At 27.3% G+C, this 26,335-nt stretch overlaps 3 protein-coding genes across 3 annotated transcripts; 2 read left to right on the top strand and 1 right to left on the bottom strand.

Annotated features, from left to right (window-relative positions):
• Positions 1 to 2,241: 2,241 nt before the first annotated feature.
• LOC107167873 (D-3-phosphoglycerate dehydrogenase) lies at positions 2,242 to 12,459 on the top strand. Its single transcript, XM_015517081.2, has 8 exons — positions 2,242 to 2,529; positions 3,578 to 3,741; positions 10,517 to 10,582; positions 11,327 to 11,480; positions 11,553 to 11,685; positions 11,758 to 11,864; positions 11,933 to 12,073; positions 12,239 to 12,459. Exons 1-8 carry the CDS (start codon positions 2,386 to 2,388, stop codon positions 12,335 to 12,337), a joined length of 1,008 nt encoding a protein of 335 aa, XP_015372567.1. The 5' UTR covers positions 2,242 to 2,385; the 3' UTR covers positions 12,338 to 12,459.
• Positions 12,460 to 12,541: 82 nt separating this feature from the next.
• On the top strand, positions 12,542 to 21,855 carry LOC107167871 (uncharacterized). The gene is made up of 13 exons (XM_015517079.2): positions 12,542 to 12,797; positions 12,901 to 13,023; positions 13,136 to 13,299; positions 14,599 to 14,796; positions 15,114 to 15,232; positions 15,616 to 15,806; positions 17,518 to 17,728; positions 20,017 to 20,270; positions 20,395 to 20,649; positions 20,704 to 20,848; positions 20,910 to 21,061; positions 21,123 to 21,290; positions 21,387 to 21,855. Exons 1-13 carry the CDS (start codon positions 12,686 to 12,688, stop codon positions 21,770 to 21,772), a joined length of 2,478 nt encoding a protein of 825 aa, XP_015372565.1. The 5' UTR covers positions 12,542 to 12,685; the 3' UTR covers positions 21,773 to 21,855.
• LOC107167874 (RNA-binding motif protein, X-linked 2-like) lies at positions 21,065 to 25,828 on the bottom strand. Its single transcript, XM_015517082.2, has 4 exons — positions 25,545 to 25,828; positions 22,664 to 22,816; positions 21,831 to 22,591; positions 21,065 to 21,097 (listed from the first exon to the last, which is right to left on the bottom strand). The coding sequence occupies exons 1-3, from the start codon at positions 25,556 to 25,558 to the stop codon at positions 21,862 to 21,864; spliced, it is 897 nt and encodes a 298-aa protein (XP_015372568.2). The 5' UTR covers positions 25,559 to 25,828; the 3' UTR covers positions 21,065 to 21,097; positions 21,831 to 21,861.
• Between the last annotated feature and the right edge of the window lie 507 nt (positions 25,829 to 26,335).

A 26,335-nucleotide genomic window follows, 5' to 3' on the forward strand; every position in this document is an offset into this window, starting at 1 on the left:
CGAGATGTCATCGATAATAATGTTATCTTTAATTTTTGTAAGAGGTAAATTTTAAACTAACGGGGCTAAACGTGATCTGCTCACTGCTGAGTATAAAATTTGCCATGTTACGCACTTGTAAAACGGTGACAACATGGGCGAGACCGTTTTCGACCGATATCGTACACTTCCCTTTTCGGCCAAAACAAAAATACAATTCGTGACAAAATTATTTACAAAACGATATTAATTTTACACACACACTTACAATTATCCCTATTATTTAATTTATTTAAATTTGAAGGTTTTTCAAATCGAATTCAAATTTCTTGGTACTTTTCAGTATCAACTTATACTTTTAATAATTTGTCAAAATTACATAATTATATAATTGCCATAATTTTACAAAAAATTTTTGTTTTTGGTCGTAAAGGGAATCAGTCTTTTTAAATTTGGTCGAAAAATAAATCGGCCGAAAAGGGAAGGGTACGACTAGTAAACGACTATGCCCGACAACATTATATGCGGGTGTAGCACTGCAGCGTCCTCTTAATATAAACGCATAGACCTTTCAGGTATTTTTACTCAGTGATTAATCTAAACTAGGTTTTAACAATACCATGAGCGTCGACTACGATTGACAACAATAATCATTAATCTATCCATCACATAATCTAAAACTATACCTAGTCTATTTTTTTTTATTATTATAAGTGTTCATGACATATACCTAATATGGTAATCAAACTTATTGATAAAATAATAACAATATTTAACAGTTAGAATAATTGGTAAGGGTAATTAATTACAATATTTACAACAAATTTCAGTAATTTATATCATAAATAAATAGATAACGGTACAAGAAAGATAAACTATGGTCTAAGATATTTTATTCCACTTCTAAAATGTATGACTGTTATAGTGTTATCTATACTCTATTCCTCTCATCACTAATATTATAATATTTTACGTTATCAGTCAGGCACTCGGACCAGTCGGACCATTATTGCCTGCTTAAGAACTGGCGGCAGTGGCAATTACAGATTTTCCTAATAATAAATATTTAATAATTTAATAAAAGAACATTATAGCCTAAATATTCGAAATTCATAGATATATTCATTAATTAATGCCATACTAAATAAAATGAATTTTCAATTAAGTAAATTTAGTCTACGTACCAATAAAATAATATATATAACTATTTTATAGTTCAATGCTTAATATTACGTACACGAATGTAACGATAGAAAAAATCAAACGTATTAAATTCATTGCAATGTTCGAATTGTTCGATTTTATTCATCAATCATAATCAAGCTGAATGTAGGCGACAGATTGACTATTGTTAGTTGTTACCTATGTAATAATTACTATAAACTGTTTTTTTTTACCAATGTAAATATTGAAATATTATAATGTAAACCTAACTATAGTATCTATGCTATATGGCTATTATTTGCCACAATTTAAAATTTACAGGTAGCCGGTAGGTATATCAAAATTGTACTTTTAATGTTTATTCTTCAATTCTTAGTTTTTAATCATTTAAAACAAAACTAGGTAATACAATTTTCAATATTATTTAATACTTATGAACAAAAAAACAAAAATTATTAAAAAATATTAAAAAAATATTACAAAATATTAATAATATATTAATATCGATTTAAAAACTATAATTACATTTCTAAATTATTTTAATAGCAAAACTATGGTGCGCAATGCACATAGTAAATTAGTTAGTAAGATGTTTCAAGTGGTTTTTATATATAGGTAGGTCGTAGGTAGATAAAATAAAGTTTTAAAAGAAATTAAATAAACATTTTTTTAAAGTGGATTTTGTTACAATAAAAAAATCATAGTTGGTTAATTCTTTATCTATATTGATTATACACTATATGTCTATAATAATTATTTATATTAATATTACTATAATCATTTCTTCAATAATCCTTCCTATGGTAACCATGTATGATGTATATATATTGAATATGCATCGTAGTAAAATAACTATTACACTTGGGTCAAAGACCAAACCAATAGGAAAAAAGATTATGTTTATCAAAAGTGATTAATAATTATAAAAAAAAAAACGAGTTAAAATCTAAAATTAGCAAATAATAATTAGTACCTACAATATATTAATTAACATACTAATGTCTAATAGTAATATACTTCGATAAAAATTAAGACATACCAATGTCCAATTGAAATTGCCGTCTGCAGTGGTTATAACCACACGCCACTCGCGACGTTCAAAACCAGTTCAACCACTATTGTTCAGTCTTGTGAGAGAGCAACATTGAAGAGTGAACACCATTACACTAAACAGTTAACACTGAGCAACAGTACATTCAGTACGACAATCTTGTCTCATACACTCATTATTCATCTGTAAACATGTCCAGTCCACGTGTCTCCATAAAAAAGGTACTCATCAGCGATGCTTGTGATCCTGCTTGTGCTACACTTCTTGAAAAAAATGGTATTGAAGTTCAATCAAAATACAAATTGCCAACTGATGCTCTTATAGCAGAGTTAAAGGTAATGTTTTAACTTCTATATTAAAATTTATACCTCAATAATAACTATTCTACATAATCTAATATAATTCCTGGTTGCATGTTATTATAAGCAATTACTAAAAATTTAATAAATTAATACCGATGATCATTTGAGTAATGGTCCATTATATATAATCAGTTCTCCACGGAATTTGGCATAAGCATAAGTTTAATAATTTGTTCTTTGATATAAATATAAAATAAACTTGTCTTCTATTATATAATGTGCATACTGCATATTATATTGATAAATGCAATATATTAGTATAATGGTATGGGTATTGTATAAGTGTTTAAAAATTATTTTTTCTATTTTTTTAACCCCTGGGTAGTTTTATTTGATAAAAGTATATTATTTTCTCGAATTATGCTGGAGATTGTAGAATATATAGATAAAGTTAAAAAGTATTATTTCACTGCCTTATCATTTTGAAATAAATATATTGAAATTTGTAATAGTTCTATTTTTAGTCATTAGTGGTAAATATTAAATAAATTATCTTTGTCTTATTCATTAGTGCCTGGTGGTGCTAAAAAAAAAGGTTTGAGATACTCTGGTTTAGACTTGTGTGTTGTGTTTGTGTACTATAGTTAAGTTTACTGTGCAGTGGGTTTCTGTTGCTTTCTGTGTATTTGGTATGGTGGTCTTTCTATGGGCCCAGCTCAAACTGATGACAATATGCATCAGCTAATAGTGCCTTCTTATACTCTGACCAGTAATACAACACACCGTAGACCAACAAAAATCTGTTTTTTGTATATTCTCCTCTAGACATAGTAACTTCATAGTAAAACTGGTTTCAAAAACAAGGCGATGAGTGGGGTTGAGACAGAATCGGTATGATCTCTCACTGGACTGAGTTTACAGTTAGCCATATTATAATTAATACAATTTATGTATAATATTTATTTGCATATATAATTTGTAATTGACTCAAGTTTAAAGTAGTTTAGAATGTTTTTAAATATAAAAATTAGTATGAAAAAAACTTGAGGTTTGGAAAATAATTTGAGTCAAATTTCCTCAGGCTGGATTGTATGATGGATTAGTTGTTCGTTCAGATACAAAAGTAACCAAGGCAGTAATTGAAGCTGGAGCTCAGTATGGTCTTAAAGTTATCGGAAGAGCCGGAACAGGTGTTGACAATATTGATTTAGACTCTGCAACTAATGCTGGAATACTAGTCCTTAAGTAAGTTCAAAGTTGTATAACCTTAATATAATTTTTTTTCACTGAGTGAATATTAATTTATCATATTAAGTTGACACCAATTAGTAAATTTAAAACACCAAGGTACAATCATCAGTAATATCTAATTTTTAAATTTTAAGAGAATTTAATATAATTCTATAAAAATTGGTTAATGAACCAATAACAAAGGATATAATTTTTTTTCTTTCAAGAATTAGATTTATTAAATACATTTCTTTTGGTATACATACTATATTTTTGCCTTTTGGTTATATTTATAATAAACTATAGCATTTTCAATAATTGCAATAGTTACACCCAATTCTGGTTTTGGAAATAACTATGGTTAATGCATTCAACTAGTAACTAATAATGGACTAGTTATTTTGGGGCTTATGGTACTTAAAACGTTGATACTGGTGTCTGGTATCGATGGTGTTAAGAATATAACAGTTTTTATAGTAATTACTAATTACTTTTTACCAAGGCACAGTAGTTTTAGTGATGACTAAATCAGGATTATCAATATTCTAATATTCTGATAATGCATAAAAGTTTTATAATTAATTCCGTGAATTTGTATTAGGTATATAAATAAAAAATGTTATATATAATATTATGGTTCTACAGATCTGCTTTGTATCTAGTTATTTTTAATAGTTTTTAAAACTATTTGTTTATATAAATGGTTAAGTGAAATTGTTTATTTTATTGGTTAAGTAACAAAATTGGCAAACAGTAGTCTTATTTTATTTTATATGTTAATTACTGGATAGGAGTAGTACTGGTCAATCAAGCTAAATACATTAAAATTATCTATAACAGTGAAGTTTAATTATGAATTCACCAAAATTTAGTTTTCCCCACCTAGTTACATGTACCTTGATGGTTTTACAGACTACAGATTTCTTACATTACCTATATCAATATCATAATCATTTTATTTCTTTATTCAAAAAAGATTGAAAATTAGAATTAATCAGCTATTGACATAATTTATACCACTTAAATTAGTTACACAAATATGCTTACAAGTTATTACATATAAACATATTTAATAATCTCAATAGTATATTTTTAAGTGGTTAATATTGTTAATAATTCATATCTAATTTCAGATAAAATGAAGTTATATTTCTGATGTAAATTGTTGTGATTTTTTTCGAGAATTTAAATTAAGTAATTAAAAAGATTATAGCAGATGCATGTTAATGAAATATCATGATTTGGCCTTTGGTAGATAAAAATATAATTTAAAGTTTCAACATATCTTAAGTGTTTAATGTGCCCAATTGAAGTGTTAATTTTTATTAATAACAATCTATTACATTCTTATTAATATTTGTTCAGTATTTGATTACCAATAAAATTATCACTTTTGAAATCTTTATATTTAATTTAATGTAATTAAAACGTGAGGCGATTCCTTATGACAGTTATATCTGAAGTTCTACTGGATCGATTTTCATGATTTATTTTGTTAACGCAAGTACTCGGCGTGCAGATGAGCCATCAAAATAGTAAAGTCCAACAAATTAATTATTTAATTAGTTATTAGAAGTATACATCTTGCCGTATTGTTACTTGGCGACGCATTTTGCTTGCCGTGCGCTCACCCACATCTTTACAACCCCTGAACCCACCAGCATTACTACGTTTGCTGCAATACTGCTGTGTGTGTCGTCGTCGTCAGGGGCGGTGTGCGTTACTGCCTGGCGTCAACATTTACATTGTGGCATTGTGCAATAACAGCGAAATTTTTATAATTTATATTATAATAATATCTTAATATTATTACGAAATTTAGTTTCTATTTAAACGGAATATCAATCAATTCTTATTGTAGCCAGTAGGTCAGTAGGTGATGGAAAAACATTGAGATATTCGATTAACTGTTGTTAACTTGGTGATAATATAATGGTTACAATGGTTACCATTCATCATTCGATCCGCATCGAACAGTCGAACGCCAGGATGTTAATTTGAAAAAAAAAAACAATGACAGCATTTAAACATAATGACTATATTAAAACATACTGCACGCTTTAAAATTGGTGAATGGTGATAGATAGACTAACTGCTATTACAATTACGATTACCAGATATTAATATAATAAAAAACTATCTCCATTTTCGTAATGGTCCGCATGGCGCACGGTGATAACACATAATATATAAAAAATAGAAATAAATAATAATAACTAAAATCACTACATTATATTTATTTATTTATTTTTATTTCATCAATCATAAGTCCGGCAACTATGGACATTAGCTGCTATATAGACGCAATTAGGGGAGCCGGAGGGGAAATTCCCCCCTTCATCAATACTTGAACATTTGGTATGAAAATATTTATACTTTTTTTATGGTTAAATGAAAATAAAACAATAAATAATAAATATAAATTTGATAGAAAAAAGAGGTATTAGTTTTAGATTCTGAACGAAGTGATGAATGTATTGATTTTACAATGATGTGTGTTTTTTTTTTTTTTTTTTGTGTCTGTGTACAGCATAACTAGTCGAAATAATGCTTCGATTTCAAACTTTGGGGGTGGTTTCCGATGTAAAATTGAAGATCCTTGGTGCATCATAGAGGTCAAAAGTAAACATTTTCCAACAGTTTTCAAAAAAATCGAGAAAAACAAAAAAAAAATGACAGAAAAACGCGAATTTTTACGCAAAATCAGTTTTCGACCAAATCGATTTTTTTATATGGTTGTAATTCAAAAAATAATCACTTTAAATACTTGAAATTTTCACCAACTGTTTATGTTAGTGTTCTCTATATACAGTTTAATTTTCAAAAATTTTTGACTTTTTTTGAGTTATTTATAGACCACTGAAATTTACACTTTTTTTGAGAATTTTTTTTTGAAGTATCGGTAAAAAAATGTTGGACGACCAAAAAAACTTAAAAATTTAATACAAGGTTCCTTATGAGTTTTTCTTATTGTAGCTAAAAAAAATTAAAAATCGTAAGTCACAATTTTTTTTAATAAGCTTTTATAGTTCAAAATTTTACGAAATCTGTCGAAAACGCGAAAATTTGCAAGTAATTTTGAAGCTGAAAAATCATAAAATTTTTTGCGTTTATAACTAAGGATTAAAAATACAACACTAAGTTCTCCATAAGTATTGCTTCAAGTAGCTATAGAGAAAACTCGAAGTATCATTATAGAAAAAATTTTAAGTGCGTTTGAATTTTAAATTTTTACGAAATAGCGTAACGATAACGATTTATCCTCAAACGATTTTAAATATTTGTTATTATTCAAAAAGTATGAGTCCTAGATACTTGAAAATTTTACCAATTATTAAGATTGGCATTTTCTTTACATGATTTAATTTACCATGCATAAATTACCACCAATTTTTTTTATAAGATTTTACAGTTCAAATTTTGACTAAATACATAAAAATTACGGCAATGTTCAAATTATCTTAGATAGAAATTCATAAAAGTTTTTCTTTTTAATTCTAAGATTTGAGAATTTAATACAAGGCTCATAATATATTTTTACAATAGCAGTTGAAAAATAAAATAAATGTATAGCCACAATTTTTTTTTTACATGTATTCAAATTTTAATTTTGACAACATACGTAAAAATCACAAAAATTCGTAAATTATTTTATCCTAGAAATTCATAAAAAATTTTCCTTTTATACCTAAGATTTGAAAATTTAATACAAAGCTCCTAAAATAGTTTTACAATAGCATTTGAAAAATAAAAGAAATATATAGTCACACATTTTTTTTATAAGCACTTATAGTTCAAATTTTGACTAAATACATAAAAATTACGGCAATGTTCAAATTATCTTAGATAGAAATTCATAAAAGTTTTTCTTTTTAATTCTAAGATTTGAAAATTTAATACAAGGCTCCTAAAATATTTTTACAATAGCAGTTGAAAAATACAAGAAATGTATAGTCACATTTTTTTTTACAAGCATTTAAATTTTAATTTTGACAACATATACGTAAAAATCACGTAAATTCGCAAATTATTATAAGCTAGAAATCCATAAAAAATTTTCTTTTTAAATCTTAAATTTGAAAATTTAATGAAAGATTCCTTACAAATTTTTCAATCTTTATCACAAAAAAAAGTCCACCGGAATTTCAAATTAAATTTTTATTAGCATTTGAATTTCAAATATTGACAAAAATTCGTCAAAACCATGAATATTTGTAAATTATTTTGTAGTTCAAAATTCATATAATATTATTTGTATTTATATCTAAGGTTATAAAATTTAACACCAAGTTTTCCACAAGTTTTGCTTCAAATAGCTATAGAGAAAATTTGAAGCGTCATTATAGGAAAAATGTTTTAGCGTTCAAGTTTTAAATTTTTATGAAATCGCGTAATGATAACGATTTATCTTCAAACCAGGTATTCGTATATATAAGGTATTATGAATTATGATAACTACATTAATTGATTAACCATGTCTTATGCAAAATGCGTCTTAATTGAAAAATAAAATATTTGTTTCAAAATAGAATATATGACAATATTTAAATATAATATATCCTAGACTGACAAATCATCTCCGTTCAGAATCGTTTTTCGTATACAATGATACCTATCATTGCATTCAAATTTAATCCCATCCATTACAGTAACCTACTGTACAGCAGAGCGACATCCACGACTTACCCGCTTTTTTGGAAATGCATTTTAGATTAGGTAATGGTTAAAAAAAAATTTTGGTAGACACTGTTTAACTGTTATAATATCACAAAGTAAATTATATTTTCTATTTTTATTTGATAAATTGTACCTATTATTAATTATTATAATTTATATCTGTTATTCATTATTTATTCCAACTTTTATGTTTTTTTTATAACAAGGTTGTTATTAGTACTTAGTAGGTATACAAGGTGATTCTTTTATCAAAAAACACTTTGTGTGTAAATACCACCTAACATACACCTATAACACACAAACACTACCCAACTTTGGGAGGCTATATCTTGTAAACGTAAAACAGATTAACGAAAAATGAAAATTTAAACGTGAAAATTCATTGAAAAAATAGCCTTTTTACTTTATGAAATTTTAAGTATATGTTGTCATTTGAAAATCAAAAGTTGATAATGGTTAACCTGATAAATATAAGGGTGAAAATATTTAAAAAATATATAGTTCTAGAATAAGATGGTTCTAAAATTTTGAAAAAGTCAATAGTTTTTGGAATAATGAGTGTTGTTTGATAAAAGAATCACCCTGTATATTATGCTAGCACATCGAAAAATTTTTAAGAGATAGGTATTGAATATTTTTGTTTTGCCGCCTCCCTAAATTTTAATTAGTTTTTGCCACTTATTAGCTGTTTGTTGGGGGAAACGGTTGGTTTGGAACACGTAATGAATGTGTGGCAAGGATTTGTTGCTCTAAATCCGGGCGGTCGCCCATTTGAGTGCTAGAAACACCGGCCGGTACGTACACTCAAAGAATTTCCGCAGTTGGGCATATGACTGCGCCCCACCACAAGGAACATATTTATTTATCAGTGACGTATTTTGGATTTTGTCAAGGGGGGAAATACGTTAGCTAACATTTGATTTTATTAAAGGGAGGGGGTAGTTCAATAAGAGACCAGGGGGGGATCTATCACCCTATATTACCCCTTTAGATACGCCACTTTTATATATATATATACACACACACAATTATTCAACAATCTTATTTTTTGTCACTTTAACCCATCGGCCGTCATCAACGATTAATACAGCTTATATTTTAAGCATTATCTATCTATATGTATAAAAATATACTGCTAGCATAATCACAGGAAACGAATTGAACACAGATTTTGATGCATATAAGAGGTATGATTTTTAATGGACTATGAAGTGCACGTTTTCAGCTGGTATAAATTATTGAGAGAATTTGATGGCATGATTTCCTGTCCTTCTCAAATATACATGCTACATAGGATGTTTTAGATGTGTTCTTTTCCTTTCCAAACATACCAAAATTGATATAGTGAAGCAATAAGAATTCTAAATCTAAAAACAGATTTGAATTTGTCATCAAGCCAGGCTTGACAAGCCTACTTGAAATTGACTTCCTCTTTAATTTTATTTTAATTCTCCTAAAATTGAAATATAACAATATTTTTATTACTTGTTTTTAATGTATTATTTTTTAAGAATTTGAGGAGGATAAAATCAAAAATGTAGGAATGTCGATCTCAATTAGTCTTTTAAATAAATTCAAATTGACTTTTAGAATTCTTATCGTTTCATTTCTACAGTTGGTACGTTGGTAGTAAAAAACACGTCTAAAATCCAAAGTCACACATGTGTTAGACAAAACAGAAAATCAAGGTATCGAATCCCCTTAGTATAAAAATCAAAATATGCTTTAAATGTATCTTTTTAAAAGATTTTTAAAGTGGTTCAATTTTAATAATTATATATTACTTCTGTTTAATAATGTATTTTAGATTTGTTTGTGTTATTATTAAGTAAAAAATCAACAATTAGTAATTTAAATCAGAAAATTCATTTTTCTAAAAAAATTTTAAAAAAGATTGAATAATAAAAGCATGCATTATAAATTAGTAATAATTACAATTTAGAACTTGTGTACACTTATAGCGGTAAGAGGGAGATTGTATAAAGTTGTCCTATTGCTGCTTAAATTATATTAATATTTACATTTTTGAAAAATCTCATCATGTAATCAAATTTAAATTGTTATTATGCCGTATGTAATAATTTTAGTTCTAACTTAATCTTTTTTATTATAGTACACCTGGTGGAAACTCAAATAGCGCTTGTGAACTGACATGTACGTTAATATTGTCTTTGGCTCGGTAAGTTTAAATCTTAAATTATATTTGAAAATATTTATTTATTTTTAAGTTTATACTGTTTATTTCATATCTAACATTTAAATCAGTTATTTCTATTCAAAATATAGTATTACATATTCTAGGCTATGGGAAATTTGGCATTAGTTTATTAATGTTAGTTGTTGTTAGATAATATTGATCTATTATAGTAATCTATATTCAAAAAAAAAAAAGATGTAGAATTCAACTTTTTTTAAATGATATCTGATAATATTTTAAACTAGCTTTTACTTAAAACATGTAAGGTTATAATATATTATATAAAAGTATTAATGTATGACAATAAAATAACATCAGTAAAGTAGTTATCATTATATTCTTTAAATTTCATGGTACCTTATTTTAAAATTGACTTAGCAACTGATTAAAAATCTAAAACATGGTCTTTATATTTTAAGTTGATTCATATGTTAGCTTATTTATTTTTATATTTTTAAACATCTTTAACACATTAATACATTTATATAATATTTAAAAATTATACTTTACAACATTAATCTGATTTTGTTTTAAAATATTCACTAACAAATTTAAATTTAAATTACAATTAGTTTCATGGTTAAGGTATGATAACACGTATACTAAGATATGGGGCACTGTATGATATAGATGTTACTGAGAATATTAATAATTGGATAATTTCTGCATTATTCAGCTAATGTTAACATTAGTCAAGAAATGATCATACTAAAATTTTACATTTAGAAATGTACCTCAAGGATGTCAATCTTTAAAAGAAGGAAGATGGGATAGAAAGCTCTACATGGGAACTGAAATCAAAGAGAAAACTATTGGTATACTTGGTTTAGGTAGAATTGGTCGCGAAGTGGCTTATAGAATGCAAGCATTTGGTATGAAGGTATATCAATAATGAACAATAATAATTTTTAAAATTAACTAATTAAGAATTTGTGGTATTTTTTATGTTTAGACTGTAGGATATGATCCATTTATCAATAAAGAAGCGGCAGCAAAATTTGGAGTGGAATTATTAACTTTAGAACAGATCTGGCCTATTGCTGATTATATTACCATACACACACCTTTGATTGAACAAACAAGAAGTGAGTAATATTAAAAACCATTGAACTATTACTTAAACTACATAAAAAAAACATTTTTTTTTTTCAAACTAGATCTGATCAATGATGATGTATTCAATAAATGTAAAAAGGGAGTAAAGATTATTAATGTAGCCAGAGGTGGTATTGTGGATGAAGCTGCGCTTCTAAGAGCTTTGAATGTGAGTATAATAATACTATTTATAGTTTTAATTTTGTAATTGATATTAATGTTTTGTTAAATAAATAGAATGAAAAATGTGGGGGTGCCGGATTGGATGTTTTGACAGAAGAACCACCAAAAAGTTCTGAACTTAAAACTCTTATTTCACATCCAAAAGTTATTGCCACTCCTCATTTGGGAGCTTCCACTTTTGAAGCACAAGTGAAAGTAAATTAAGCAATTTTAATATTTATGTTATACAATTATTTAATTTATTTACCAATTCTTAGTATATTTCTTGTCATAAAATAATCAAATTTGAGTAGGAAAAATATTGCTGTTCAAAACATGTTGATTTTATAATCATAAAATGAATATTGTGTTTTATTTCAGGTTGCTGAAGAAGTTGCACAACAATTTGTTGCTTTAACTAATCCAAGCAGTAATTATTCCTTAAGCGGTTTGGTCAATAAATTAAAGAATGGAGCATAATAAGATGTGTTATGTATAACTAATTTAATTATTGTAACTATGAAACCATAGTTGTTTTATTATACATACAATGTTTACATTAAATGTATTATCAAAATAAACGGCTCATTTATTAGACTTCATTTTAGTTATCTTAATTAACTTCAGTATATTGTAAATCATGATATCATAGTTTATGTAAAAACAAACAATGAAACAATAGCATATTAGCATGTACCTATATAAAATGGTAAATCATAAAAGATAAGCTATTTTAAATATGTTCATGTTTTTCCTCAAAAATCATCCATCCTTATTTATAAGACATCAGTACTCACTCATTCTAACAAAGTCTTCAGGTTCGAAAAAATGTCTGGGAAAATAGAAACTGAAGATGGTCCAATACAGAGATTTTGTAAAAAGTGTAATATTAATTATAATCTTATTATGTTAAAAATTACTTTATTTCTAATGTATGGAGGTAAGTCTAGATTAGCCAAATATAATAATATGAAATTATATTGTATGTATGTAAATTATTTGTTTAAATTATTTTATTTCTGTACATAATATTTACTTTATAGCTACTTCGTCATTAATTCCATATTTAACTATTCACATGCAAAGTATTGGTTTGTCTGTAGAAGAAATTGCGATTGTTTATCTGGCATTGCCATTGACTACGTTTTTAGCTCCACCTGTTTCAGGTACTTATAATCATACCAAACGTTAAATATTATGCACCTAATGAATTATACATTTTAAAATTGTTCATAATAATTTATTATAATAGTTGTTTTTTATAAAACATGGATTTAGGATTTCTGGTAGATAAATTTGGTCATTATAAACCAGTTTTATTTATATCACTGGCATTAAATGCTATATTTCATCATTCATTGATATTAATACCTCAAATGGAAACACCTGGAGCAATACCATCAGCATATGTAATGAGACATCCAGAATCTGGAAAAGTTGATGTAATTAAAAATTAAAATCTTTTGAACTGTGGATATTGTGCTTTAAAAAATAAATACATTATACCATTGAATGTTATGTTCAATAATTGTAAGTTATAACTTTCCTAAATTAGAAATAAAACAAACATTCCTATTATTAGTATTCATTATTTATGTACAAGTAAATAAATCTATAAAAAAATAAATTTAAGTTGGAAATTTGAAAGTATTATGATTTAAGATAGTGAATTGCCTTGGTTATACACATATAGGTACCAACATATTGAACATTTATTCGATTTAAATTTCTTTTTCATTAATAGCCTTATTAGTTAAAGAATTTGATACCTGCTTATGCATATTTAGATTATGTATATTATTCTTTTTATATATTTGTACAGTACTCTTTGACCTCGCGGTCATTATTTTAGATATAAATAAATGTACATAAACAATAAAAATATAGTGATTAATAGACATTAGGTAGTATAAAATACCATATGGAGACATACAATTTAGATATCCGCTGTCAAATATTGAACACTGTTCTGATAACAATCTAAGTAAAGATAAATCTAGTAAAATAAATGAATAAAAAAATAAATTCATTAAGGCATACCATAAAACATGTTTATGGTAATACATCCTATGTCCTATATCCTTTCAGTTCTTAATTTCTTATAACAAAAAAATAGGATCACCAGAAAAATAATTGGTGGTAACTTGGGATTACTTAGTAGATTATAAGTAGTAATCTTAGTAGTATCTTCTATATTTTTCTATCTCTAGTGTTTTATCTTAAATTTTTAAATGTCCTCATAATCCATTTTTGTTTATAAATCTATAATGTTTTGGACCTTGCATTTTTGCTGAAATTTACCAACAACCTATCGTTTGTTGTCATTGTATTTACAACATTGCCATATTAGAATAATAATATTATTAAAATAATTCTATTTGCTAAGCAAAAAGTGGGAAATAATTATTACTTAACAGAAATTAAAATATGTTGGTAAACAAGAATTTAAAATTAAAATGTATACATAGGTATTGTTCTTTTGAATTCATCAATTAGGTATATTATCTAAAGAAAATATGTATTTTGCAATAAAATAAATTATTTATGGAGACCGAAGTTAAGGACTGTCAAACATTACCTAACACAAAAGTGTATTTTTCTCAAGATACCATGTATTAAACTTAAGTCATTTCTCCTTAAGGATATAGGTCATGGTAATATGTTTTTAATGCACAATACCTATACTGAATATACCAAATAAGAGTTGAAAGTTGTATTTTTATGAGCAAATTTTGTACTAGGTTTGGTGGAGTCCTTGTCCAAGCAGAGAATGTCCAGAAGCCGAAGAAATCAATTTAGTATTAGATGAATGTGATGATCATTGTTTGTTGAGAGATTACACTGTACCACGTGATGAAAATAAAGGGGTTACAAAAATTGAACAAAGTATTGCTGTTAGACCGCCGACTTTTATCACTGGACTTACAAATCCTCAACAAGTATTGAAATATATGTTAATATTTAACATTATTAGGTAACCTCTTAACTGAACATTTAAATTTACAAATGAGGCTATATTACTGACATTTATAGAAAACAGCTAGTAGATTGGTAAAGGTAATATACTGATATACTGACAACTGTGTAGTAGATGTAACTACGTAAGTTGTAATTTTTCTTTAAACTTAATAGATCAAAATTAGAGTATAGTAGAATAAAAATCTCTATGGTTCTACTTCTACATATGTACTAGTAAATGAAGAAAGCTTCAAGTACAAATCAATTATTTGTTTACTTTGTAGTTTTTACTTTTCAGCAACAACTTCCAAATTGTATAGTACCACCTGTTAACAATCACCAACCAGGAATAGACGACCCGGATTTATATTTCATTTACGAAAAAACTAAACAAGCTAAAAATGCGACTAAACAAACGTGAGTATCGGTCATCTAATAATTATATTGCTGAGAACTGAAGTAGAACCTAGATAAATAAGTATAAAATAATTTGCGATATGCCTATAAGGCTATAAACATAAAAACGTAAATTATATTATTGTACAAACATATTATAATAAGTAATTATTTGAGTACGTAATATAAATCTTTTTTTTTTTTTTTTTTGAAGAATTTACATTATAAATTAAAGTAGGTATCAATGTATAAATTATGGTTTAGTGTAATATATACTGTGTTATTATAAATAATATACCTATGGGTAAATACGGTAAAGCTGTACAAATTTAACTACCTATACCTAACGAATAAAAATAAACTAACAACGGTTCTGATTATATCTGTCAATTGATATTTCACAGTTTAAAGAAACCAGAACCAAAGAAGAATAAAGTAAGAATGGGCGTTTTATTGAATAATGAAACAGTAAAAGAAATCGCCAATATTGGGGCCGGATTTAACAACATCAACGATACGTCTAGCAAAAAAGAAGCCACCGTGTTTGTAGTGTTGGACATGCACCCAGGCCTTATGAATCCAACTGAAACATTAGGTAGGTACAACTGTACAAGATACTATTACTAATTAGTAATTAGAAGTAACTACTTATCAAAAATTATGGTTACATACCTAGTTTACCTACTAATATTCTTATTCTTATTTGCGTTAATTACCTACCTATTGCAATGGCCGGTATCCGGACAATTTCAACAACTTTACAATTACAATATTTTTTCTATGGGTGTGACATGCCCCCCCTTGCCCCCCCTGATGGGCGCCCTTTTTAGATAGGTACTATGGGCGCAATTTACTATACTATTTCAACACCTGCTCAACGTGGGCGCAATTCACAAGCGCCCATAAAAAAAAATGTCATCATCACTTTCATCATTCATTAAATTGGCCCAGTTTCAGAGTTTAGATACGTCACTGCCTAGTGTCCATCTGATCCGATTTAGATTGAAAAAATTAACATGAATTGTACCTATGCACATGATATTATGGTGTCGACAGTAGACGCGTCGAGTTATAATATTATCTCCTATAGTCCTATTTCATTATTAAAGAATATAAATTGTTTTTTTACTGTACAATTTTTTGGGTACCCTTAAAATAACTAAAAGTTTTATATCTTAAACAGTACGTGTTAAAATTAAACCTAAACTTTAGGTTGGCTATCGACAATTGGTACGGATACGTGGGTATACGCCTCATATACCCGTCAGTAAATTTCGATGTTCGGCGTACACCGGCCAATGTAAAATCTTATTTTACGGCCTTGCGGACATACGCTCCTAAAATAACCAGAAAACCAAATAAGATTGAAAATGTATTTAATAGTTCATAGTAAAAAATCATTATTCGTTATGATGTATTAACGAATTATTTATCTATTGAAGTAGATATTTTAAGGTATTGAACGTACCGATGAACCCAATATTGAATACAAAAAATTTTTGTGGAAAATTCTATAGATTGTATAATATTAATATTATTATTTAATATAATATTTTTTTTTTGAAATTCGAGTTGATTTTTTTTATCTTCTATTGTTATATTATCAAAAAATTAATAAAATAATGTTAAGACTATAGACTAATTCAATTGCAATAACGTTATACCTATACGATGATATAATTTGATCCTAATATTAGTTATCTGTAAGTTCTAAACGTATTAGAGATTAATTAATTTTGTTCGAGCAGTGAGAGATAAAATTGTCGAGCGGAGCAAGAAAAATATTTTTAGGTTACTTATACCTATTTTATTAGTGCGTATGCCCATAAATATATTTGCCAGTACACCACTGCAAACTATACGTCATGTAACATCTATACATATATTATTTTATAATAATATAGTACCTACTATAATGTTACGACCTGAAAATAATTCCCTAGAACCAGTGTCGGTCTGGTATTTAAAGGGTGCGGGATGCGTTTTTTCAGAAGGACCCCCAAAAATGTTAATTCATTTAATTATAAAAAAATGCTTATAAGCAGTAAAATATATTTTTAGTAATATCAGGGCCCCTCGACACAAATTCGGCCGCGGGCCCTTGGATACGTTCAGGGCCATTGCCAGGCCGACACTGTAGCCCGTAGATTTATATATAAAAACCACAGTAGCCAGTAGGTATTTTGATGAAACCGGTGACAGGCCAAGGTAAATCTGATGTATTGTATTCAAAACATGATGCCGATTTATCAATAATATTTTGTGTTCTGATTATATTAAACGTCAATGGCGTGTATTATATACAGGAATGGAGCTACCTGAACTCGATCAAGATGAACAAGTAACGGATTTCCGTCAGCACTTTTCGTCGGATATGTTGGTTTCGTCTGGAGTAAACTTTTCGGCACTTCTCGATCATGATTTACGTTGTGGTGGCAGGGTGCTGGCTACAAACTTAACGTATAACAAACTAAAAGAACTCGCTGCGGATTGTATGCTTCAAAAATGCATCTTCAGGTATACCTGTCTAAAGTGATATTATTGCTTGATGTTTATTTTGCAGCATTATTATAAGTACCCACACATAGATTAGTTCGTTTAAATGACATTTCCAATGTGGCTTATACATATACAGGCATGTAGTGGCGTACGCATGATTTTTCAATGTTGAGGAGGGGGATTGAAAATTAATTGCATTTTTTTTTTTTTCCAGTCTATTAATTTTAGAGGATTAGGGGGTATTTGAAAATGTTTGTGATACTATGTGATTATTCATTCAGTCAAAAAGATTAAAAACATAATACAAGGTTCCTCATAAGTTTTTATTGAAGCTATTTAAAAATATTAACGACACATGGGCATGCCTATTTTATATAAGCATTAAAAGTTCAAATTTTGACAATACCTCGATTGGTAAAACTTAAAAATTTATAAAATGTTTAATTTATATAGCTAAAGCTAGAATAGTTAAATGTAAGTAGTGTATACTTACTTATATATACTTACTTAATAAAAAAATTACTGATTAATTTAAGAAAATTGGTAAGCAAATACAGTGTTTTTACAAAATTTAATTCAGCCTACTATTATATTATTACCTAGTTATTATTTATTACTAAAATCAATATATAATATATTAATATAGGTAATATAAAATGTTCTAGACTAACACACCGTATCAGACTAGAATCGATTTTGTAAACGATGATATAATGTTAAATTCAAATTTAACACATTTCTGACCCACTCAACATCTATACTGTACAGCAGAATTTTCACCTAATGTCCCATTATTTTTTTTTTTATGTTGACTATAGGCTAGATGATCCGGTATGTGAAATTACGTCCTTATACCTACAGGGTGATTCATATGGAGCGTACAACACTCATTATTTTCAAAAGTGTAAATGTTTTTGAAAATATAATTTTACATAGCTTCAAGTCGTTTACAAAACCATGTTTTTATTAAAAAATTATATTTTTAACATTTTTTTATCCCCATAATTTTTTAAGTTTTTTACTTTTTTGAATGACAACATGTAGTTTTAATTTGATATTCCAAAACAGAATATTTTTCTAGGTATTTCGATACATAAAAATTGAATTTAAGGCAAGTAGCTTATGTCGGATGTATATATTCTCTTAAAATCCTTAAAATATTATGTTTTTATGTTGCATAAATTAGGCAACATATTCTCTTAATATTCTTTTAAAATACCAGATATATAATGCTGTATGTCCTTAAATATGCAAAATATTCTTTTAATATTAAAAAAAAATTCAGTTTAAATTTATTTTAGCTAACGAAACAACCTACGTGTTATCGCAATCGATAAGGATTACCTGGAGATTAATTTTTATTAAAGCCCAGAAATTAATTATTTATAAACAGAATTATTTAGTGAACATTTACCTATCAAAGTGCTGATATACGTGAAATATATTCATTATAATATGCAGATATTACAAAAATATTCTCAAATATTCTCTAACCCATAAAATGTGCTTTTTTATGCAAAATACATTTTTTCCTATGAATTCTGTGTTTCATGAATCGTAAAGATTTCTCACTCCCACTTAACTGCATAGACTAGAAACAAATATGTAAAATCATAAAAATCCGACCTCTACTTATGAATTATAAATATTTAAAGTTTAGATGAGTGAAGTAGTGGACAATTATGTCGCGGGGTAACCCCGTACCACTCTACTCCGCTACTCATCTAAACTTTAAATACCTATGTATATCTCGTAAACTACTTGCCCTAAATTCAATTTTTATACATATAATTACTTAGAAAAATATTCTGATTTGGAATATCTAATTAAAATTACAAGTTGTCATTCATAAAAGTAAAATACTAAAAAAATTATAGGGATAAAAAAATGTTAAAAATATAATTTTTTAATAAAAACGTTGTTTTGTAAACGACTTGAAGCTATGTAAAATGATATTTTCAAAACATTTACACTTTTTGAAATAATGAGTGTTTTACACTTCATAAATCACCCCGTATAGTATTCACTAGTTAACGACAGTTGAAACTTTGAAATGAATATTTTTTTTTTCAACTAATAATTTAATAATACTACAATCGAGAGCGGGTATCAGCCCGTTAACACTCCCCTTCACACTTACGCAGTGTACTCAGGATTTTAAATATTTTAATATAGTATACACCATACAAAAATAACCTCAAGTATAATACTGGTATCATGAGATTCCTCATTGTACAACTTATGTGTCTCATCCAACATTGTTTTTATTATATTATACTTGATAATGAATATTTTTTTTAATATAGGACAGGAGGACCTGAACGATGTCCACCCGAGTACAAACCCTCAAACGAGAAAGTGTTTTGGATTTATTTCGGCCTACGATTCATAGGTACCACTATGTTAGCAGCGTCAGTCACAGTAATGGATCCTATTGCTTTAAGCCTTATTCAGAGGTATGGCGGACAGTTTGGGAGAGAAAGGTTATTTTCAACTGTAGGCATGGCATTATTCTCTCCACTCACGGGTTGGCTAATTGATTCTATGAGTTTAAAAAAAGGTATACAAATAATGTGATATAGGTAAACTACAGATAAAATTATTTATACTGTTATTAATCATTATAAATATTAACAACTTAAATTTAAAGTATAAAATATGTAATGAATGTTATAAAATATTAGGTTACACGGATTATTCATCTGCATTCTATACTTATGATATTCTCCTTGTCTTGTCAATGGTAACATTACTAATGATGCCGGTAGGCATTAAAATGCCTGCAGATCACATCTTAAAGGACATGCTAAGACTTTTAAAATTGCCGCATGTAACTGCATTTATTTTTTTTTTGTTCATGCTTGGAAATTGTTGGGGATTTATTGAGTCATATTTATTTTTGTACCTAAAAGAACTGGGTGCTTCTAATTATTTATTAGGTGAGTTTTATAAAAAAAAAAAAAAGAGTTGAAATCATAAAACCAAATTTATAGGTATTACAGTGTCTGTGGCAACAATTAGTAGTATTCCATTTTTGTATGGTGCAGAAAAAATATCAAAAAAAATTGGACATGTCAATATCATAGTCATAGCCTTTTTTTCACATGCAGCTAGATTAATGGGTTATTCATTTATTGAGTAAGGTCACATTGATTATTTATAAAATAATTAGTTTATAGTACGCAATATTTTATTGCAGAGATCCATGGTGGGTGTTTCCTTTTGAAGCAATTGAATCTTTGGCAGTGCATTTAATGTGGGTAGCTGCTGCAACATATTGTGCTTTACTTGCTCCTAAAAATCTTCTAGCAACACTTATTGGTGTCATTGGGATGTCCCACTTCAGTCTTGGTAATTTATACTGTTTTTTTTTCACAATCAACAAAACTGAAAATGTTTAAAAATGTTTAAGGTCGCGGAAGTGGAAGTTTTATTGGGGGGCTTTTAATTGGATCCTATGGAACAAGACAATCTTTTCGATTGATGGGATTACTTGGAATTTTAAGTGGTACTGTATATGGTTTATTACATTGTATGTGGCTTCACAAGTTTGAAGATCAAACTAACACTGAGAAATCTGGTAAATTTTGTCTATTTTAATGAATAGTATTTGTGTCATGTGTGTATTAATTATTTAACAAGAATATTATTTATAATTTTTTTTTTTTTTATTTAGAACCATCAGAAGTAGAATCTCTTAAAGGGGTCGAAGAAAACAATAAAGAAGATTTGTCTGATTTAGAAGCTGAGGCTAGACGTTTAAGCTTAATGATTAAATTTAACCATCGCGGATCTTTGGCATCATTGGATAAAGAATTACTACCAGCAACTAAATCCCAAAGTGATCTTAGAAGTGCGTCGTTGCAACTCCCTAAAGTTGACTTATTGAAGTCTACTCTTGAACTTAATTACTTACATAAAAAAGCTAATGTGAAAAAACCTATTTTGAAAAAAGAAGACAATTGTGGGTCAACTCCACAAGCAAATAGAAGATCATTGATAATTCAAACTACAATGGAAGAAAAAGAAACTAATAATTTTGAAAACATTGAAGAAAATTAAAGAATAAATAAATATATAGTTATTAAATTAAAAAGTATTGGTTTTGACATAAACTTACATTATATTTACATAAAAATTTTAAACTTTTTTCATTTTTTATAATTATTATCACCTTTTTCACAATTTTTTCTTTTACTCTTGTTATCATAATCCTTGTAATTATATTCTCTTCTATCATATTTGGACTTCTTTCTATCCCTTTCAAATGATTTATCTCTACTACTGTGCTTTTTTGATGATTTAGCTTTAGAATCTTTATTAACATCCTTCTCTTGACTTTGACTATGTCTAGATCGTTTATTACTTTTCTCTCTGTCACGAGATATATCTTGTTCGCTTTTATGTTTTTTTCTATACTTTTCTCTAGACCTTTCTCTTTGATCACTATGGTGCCTTTTCTTATCTTTATTTTTTTTTTTTTTTTTATTACTTTCATATTCAGGACTTCTAATTATTTCTGGAGTACAAACTTCTCTTTTTATTTCTGGAGTGCAGACTTCTTGTTTGAATTCTGGAGTTCTAATTGTTCTTCGAAATTGAGGCGAAGATATTTCCACTTCTGTTTTAATTTCAGTTTTAACTTGGAAATCATCTTCTAATTTTTCAGTTTTAATTTTACAAGTAGGTTCTGAATTTTTTGGAGGTTTGTAATCTTTAACATGATCAACACGTAAAATCCGTCCTAGTATACGCGTACCATTGAAGTTATCTACTGCTAATATTGTACTTCTTTGGTCTTCATAACATACAAAACAAAATCCCTTTTGTTTGCCAGTGTCTTTATCCCGTACCAAATTTAGGTTAGTGATTTCTCCATACCTAAAATCAAAAACAATTCATTAACAATTCAATAATTTTATATGATAAGTAAATCAAACAAAATTTAATTACTGAGAAAATATTGACATAATATCGCCTTCAGAAAGGTCATAAGGTAATCCTCCAACAAATATCCATGCACTTGACTTATACTCATCATGCCATGAACTTTTAGGTAGTCGTTGTAGTTCTTGTTCACTAAGTTTTTTCACATTTCTCATATTTCTGAAAGAATAAAATACAAAAATAAACTTTAGGCATACAATGAATACTTAACAGTACTTACATAAAATAATAGTATTTAATTAATGTTGATAATAGACATAATTTTAAATACTGAATATTTTTACTTATACATAAGTAAAACTATTTAATATTAATTTGATAAATATATAACGAGAAAAGGAAATATACTGTGGAAAATTTTTTGTATATATATTTTTATTAGGTCTGTTTTAACAGCTGTACATATCTTAGGCAAATGGTTTTCAGTGGAGAATTACTTACAATATACACTTGAATCATCAGTCAAACATTCCATACATGTTCGTACGGAATTAAAACAGATGTTATAAATTATAAATTATAATACATTTAAATGTGACAATCGTAATAAATAAAATATTTTAAATTTATATTAAAAAAGCGGGTAAGTCGTGGATGTCGCTCTGCTGTACAGTAGATTACAAGTGGGTTACTGTAATGGATGGAATTAAATTTGAATTCTACGATATTATATCAGACGGTTTATCTGTCAAGGATATATTATACATTATTATTACCATTGTGGCCATGGCCGCTAGTCCGCGAACACATCCGGGGCCCCCGGCCGTATTTGTGTCGAGGGGCCCCAATATTACTAAAAATATTATATTTCACTACTTCTAAGCATTTTTTATCATTTCTATTGAATAACATATTTGGAGGCCCTTCTGAAGAAATGCATCCGGGGCCCTTTAAGTACCAGGCCGACACTGATTATTACAGTAGTCGGTAAGTGGAATTAATATCATTTGCATGTTGTCCTGAAATTATCAGCGATAATGAAAAAAATAATATTATATGTATACTTTTGTGATTTTTACGTGTGTTGTCAAAATTTAAACTTTGAATGTTTACAAAAAAAATTGTGGCTATATATTTCATTTTTCAACTGCTATTGTAACAATAGGTTAGGTGTCTTGAATTAAATTTTCAAGCTTTTCTATCCAACAAATAAATTTTTATCAATATTAATTTAAAAAAAACTAATAATGATCGAAAATTGCATATGCCTATAAATAGTTCAACTTAAGTTGACATTTTTTGAAAATTGCATGGTGGATAGAATATACTTTTATTAACTTTCGGTGAAAATGTCACCTATGCTCATTTATTTAAATGTTACATCAAAAACCAAAATCGATTATGTCGAAAACTGATTGTGCGCAAAATTTCCCATTTTTCCTTTAATTTTAAGTTTGTTTATCCCGATTATTTAGAAAAATATTGAGAATTTTTTACTTTTGACCCCCCAAAGTACCAAATAGATTCACTTTCTGATCAAACGAGGTATTGAAGTTGAAAATCGAAGCACTTTTACAGCCCCAAAACGAGATGACAGACACAAAAAACACACACATCTTGGTAAAATCAATACATTCCTTGCTCCACTCAGAACCTAAAAATTATATATTTTATGAACATATAATAAAGTTGTATTTATGGATTTATATGTAAATTCATACACGTATTAGAATAAACTATTTACACAATTAAAATCACTCTTATTAAAATATAACACTTTGCATATTTTTAAGTTTTTAATTTAAACTTACATTTTGTTATAAGAACTATATAATAATTTTTCAATTAAATATTTTTAGGGTTTATTTTATTTTTTAATAAACCAAACAGCAACCATATAAATTGATACTATTTAATAAAAAACATACTTAGTTATTGTCTATCAGTAATATTGTATGACCTGAAATTATATTATAAAGAAAATGTTATAAATTAAAATATTAGGTACATAGTTTTCAAATCAATTATTGTTAAACTACTTAACATATTGTGTGTTAACTTGAATGATAATTTTTATTTTGAAGTTTGAAACTTCAAATATACCCAGCAACAGTAAGCCTGAATTTCAAACAAATAATTTAGGTATAGACTTAGAGATGGCGTGTATAGTTATACTATTATTAATACCATAAGTGTAATACTAGATTACGCCTATGAGTACTATGATATGTAAAGCTAATTTACGTCATAAACATTAATACATACTTGAATTTGAAATATTTTAAGTTTTGACATGCCTAGTATAAAAGTTACAGATAATAAGATTCAATGCATCAAAAATTGTAACTATAATTTTATAAAACATAGAAGGATATTGGGAGGGAGGAAAGACTTAATGAGACTAAAAGTTTTGAATGCAAGTATTTGAATAAAACTATAAAGTGCCTAAATATTTAATATTTGTAAACAACCGTTAACTTGGGGGAGATAGTGTTATGGATCTGTCCAGTTGGGTAAATTAATGGTAGAGCAATCACTTTTGATTTTTTACATTATTTACCCGGGGTAAGTTAACATATTGAACTAAAGCAGTATTTAACAGCAGTCATCCACAATCCACATCATGATTTTGATGAAAAAATTAGTAGTAATGTTTTATTTTTAACTAGCTATATTGTTTTTAATGTTATTAACGAACATATGAACAGATATTAAATTAGTTCTAATTCAATTAATTTAATGACTGAATGATTTCTTTTTATAATACTTTTAAAATTACGAAAAGTAGGCACCTTATTAATTATGTTCTTTTCATGGTTCAATAGTTTAGTAAGTGAGTAGGATAGACTACATAAAATCTTATATATAACTAGAAAATAAAACGTAAAGCATAAATGTATAATATGTAAGAAACCAAGAAACGATAGTTTAAAAACGTTGTACTCACGTTAATGGATTCATTTTTAGTTATTGTATACTTGAGTCTTGAGCGTTTGGAATATTTTGGATATTTTAGTTTATATTGTTTATAATAGAATTGTCATTATTTATTAAATAACAAATTATCAATAAGTAAATAAGTATTAACACAATGTTCACCTTAAATTAATGTGTTCGTTTTATGCATCGAGATTCGACTGATTCGAGTTAGATAAACAATTAACAAATAAACAATATTGTTTAGTTTATCTTTTCAATATTGTTTATCTATCTCGATGTTTTTATGTTTTGATAGTTAGCGAAACAGTTAGGCTAAGACCGACGTGGTTAGCGATAAAAACCGGAACTTGGTAGTTGTTCGAAAAATGATAAGAGCCTCAATAATTCTTAAATTTTGCTATTACCAACATAATTTTATTTTTTTTTAAATAGTAATTGATTTAACATTTTAAACATGTGCTTTAAACGAGTGATTCATTAGATTTATAATATTAACTCGATAAGTTAAAAGTTAATATGGAAAAAAATATCAACTGAACTCAGTTTAAAAAATGTTAATCTTTAGTAGGGGGTTTTCTTGTTTATAACAATTCTGAAAAAAAATTCGTACAAATATTCAAAAAGTAACCAATAAGAGTTAATCATAAATGTTTAAAAATGTATTATTTAATAAAATTGACATGGTTCTTATTCAGACGTACGTTGCACCAGCACCGCCCATTAAAAAATTTTGACCTTTTATTTCATCAACAGTTAGCACGCAATTAGCATGAATTTACGTGACTAATTTTGCAATTT

Source organism: Diuraphis noxia, unplaced genomic scaffold (assembly GCF_037042655.1).
Source record: "Diuraphis noxia isolate RWA-SAM2 unplaced genomic scaffold, SU_Dnox_SAM2 contig0003, whole genome shotgun sequence".
Lineage (NCBI taxonomy): Eukaryota > Metazoa > Arthropoda > Insecta > Hemiptera > Aphididae > Diuraphis > Diuraphis noxia.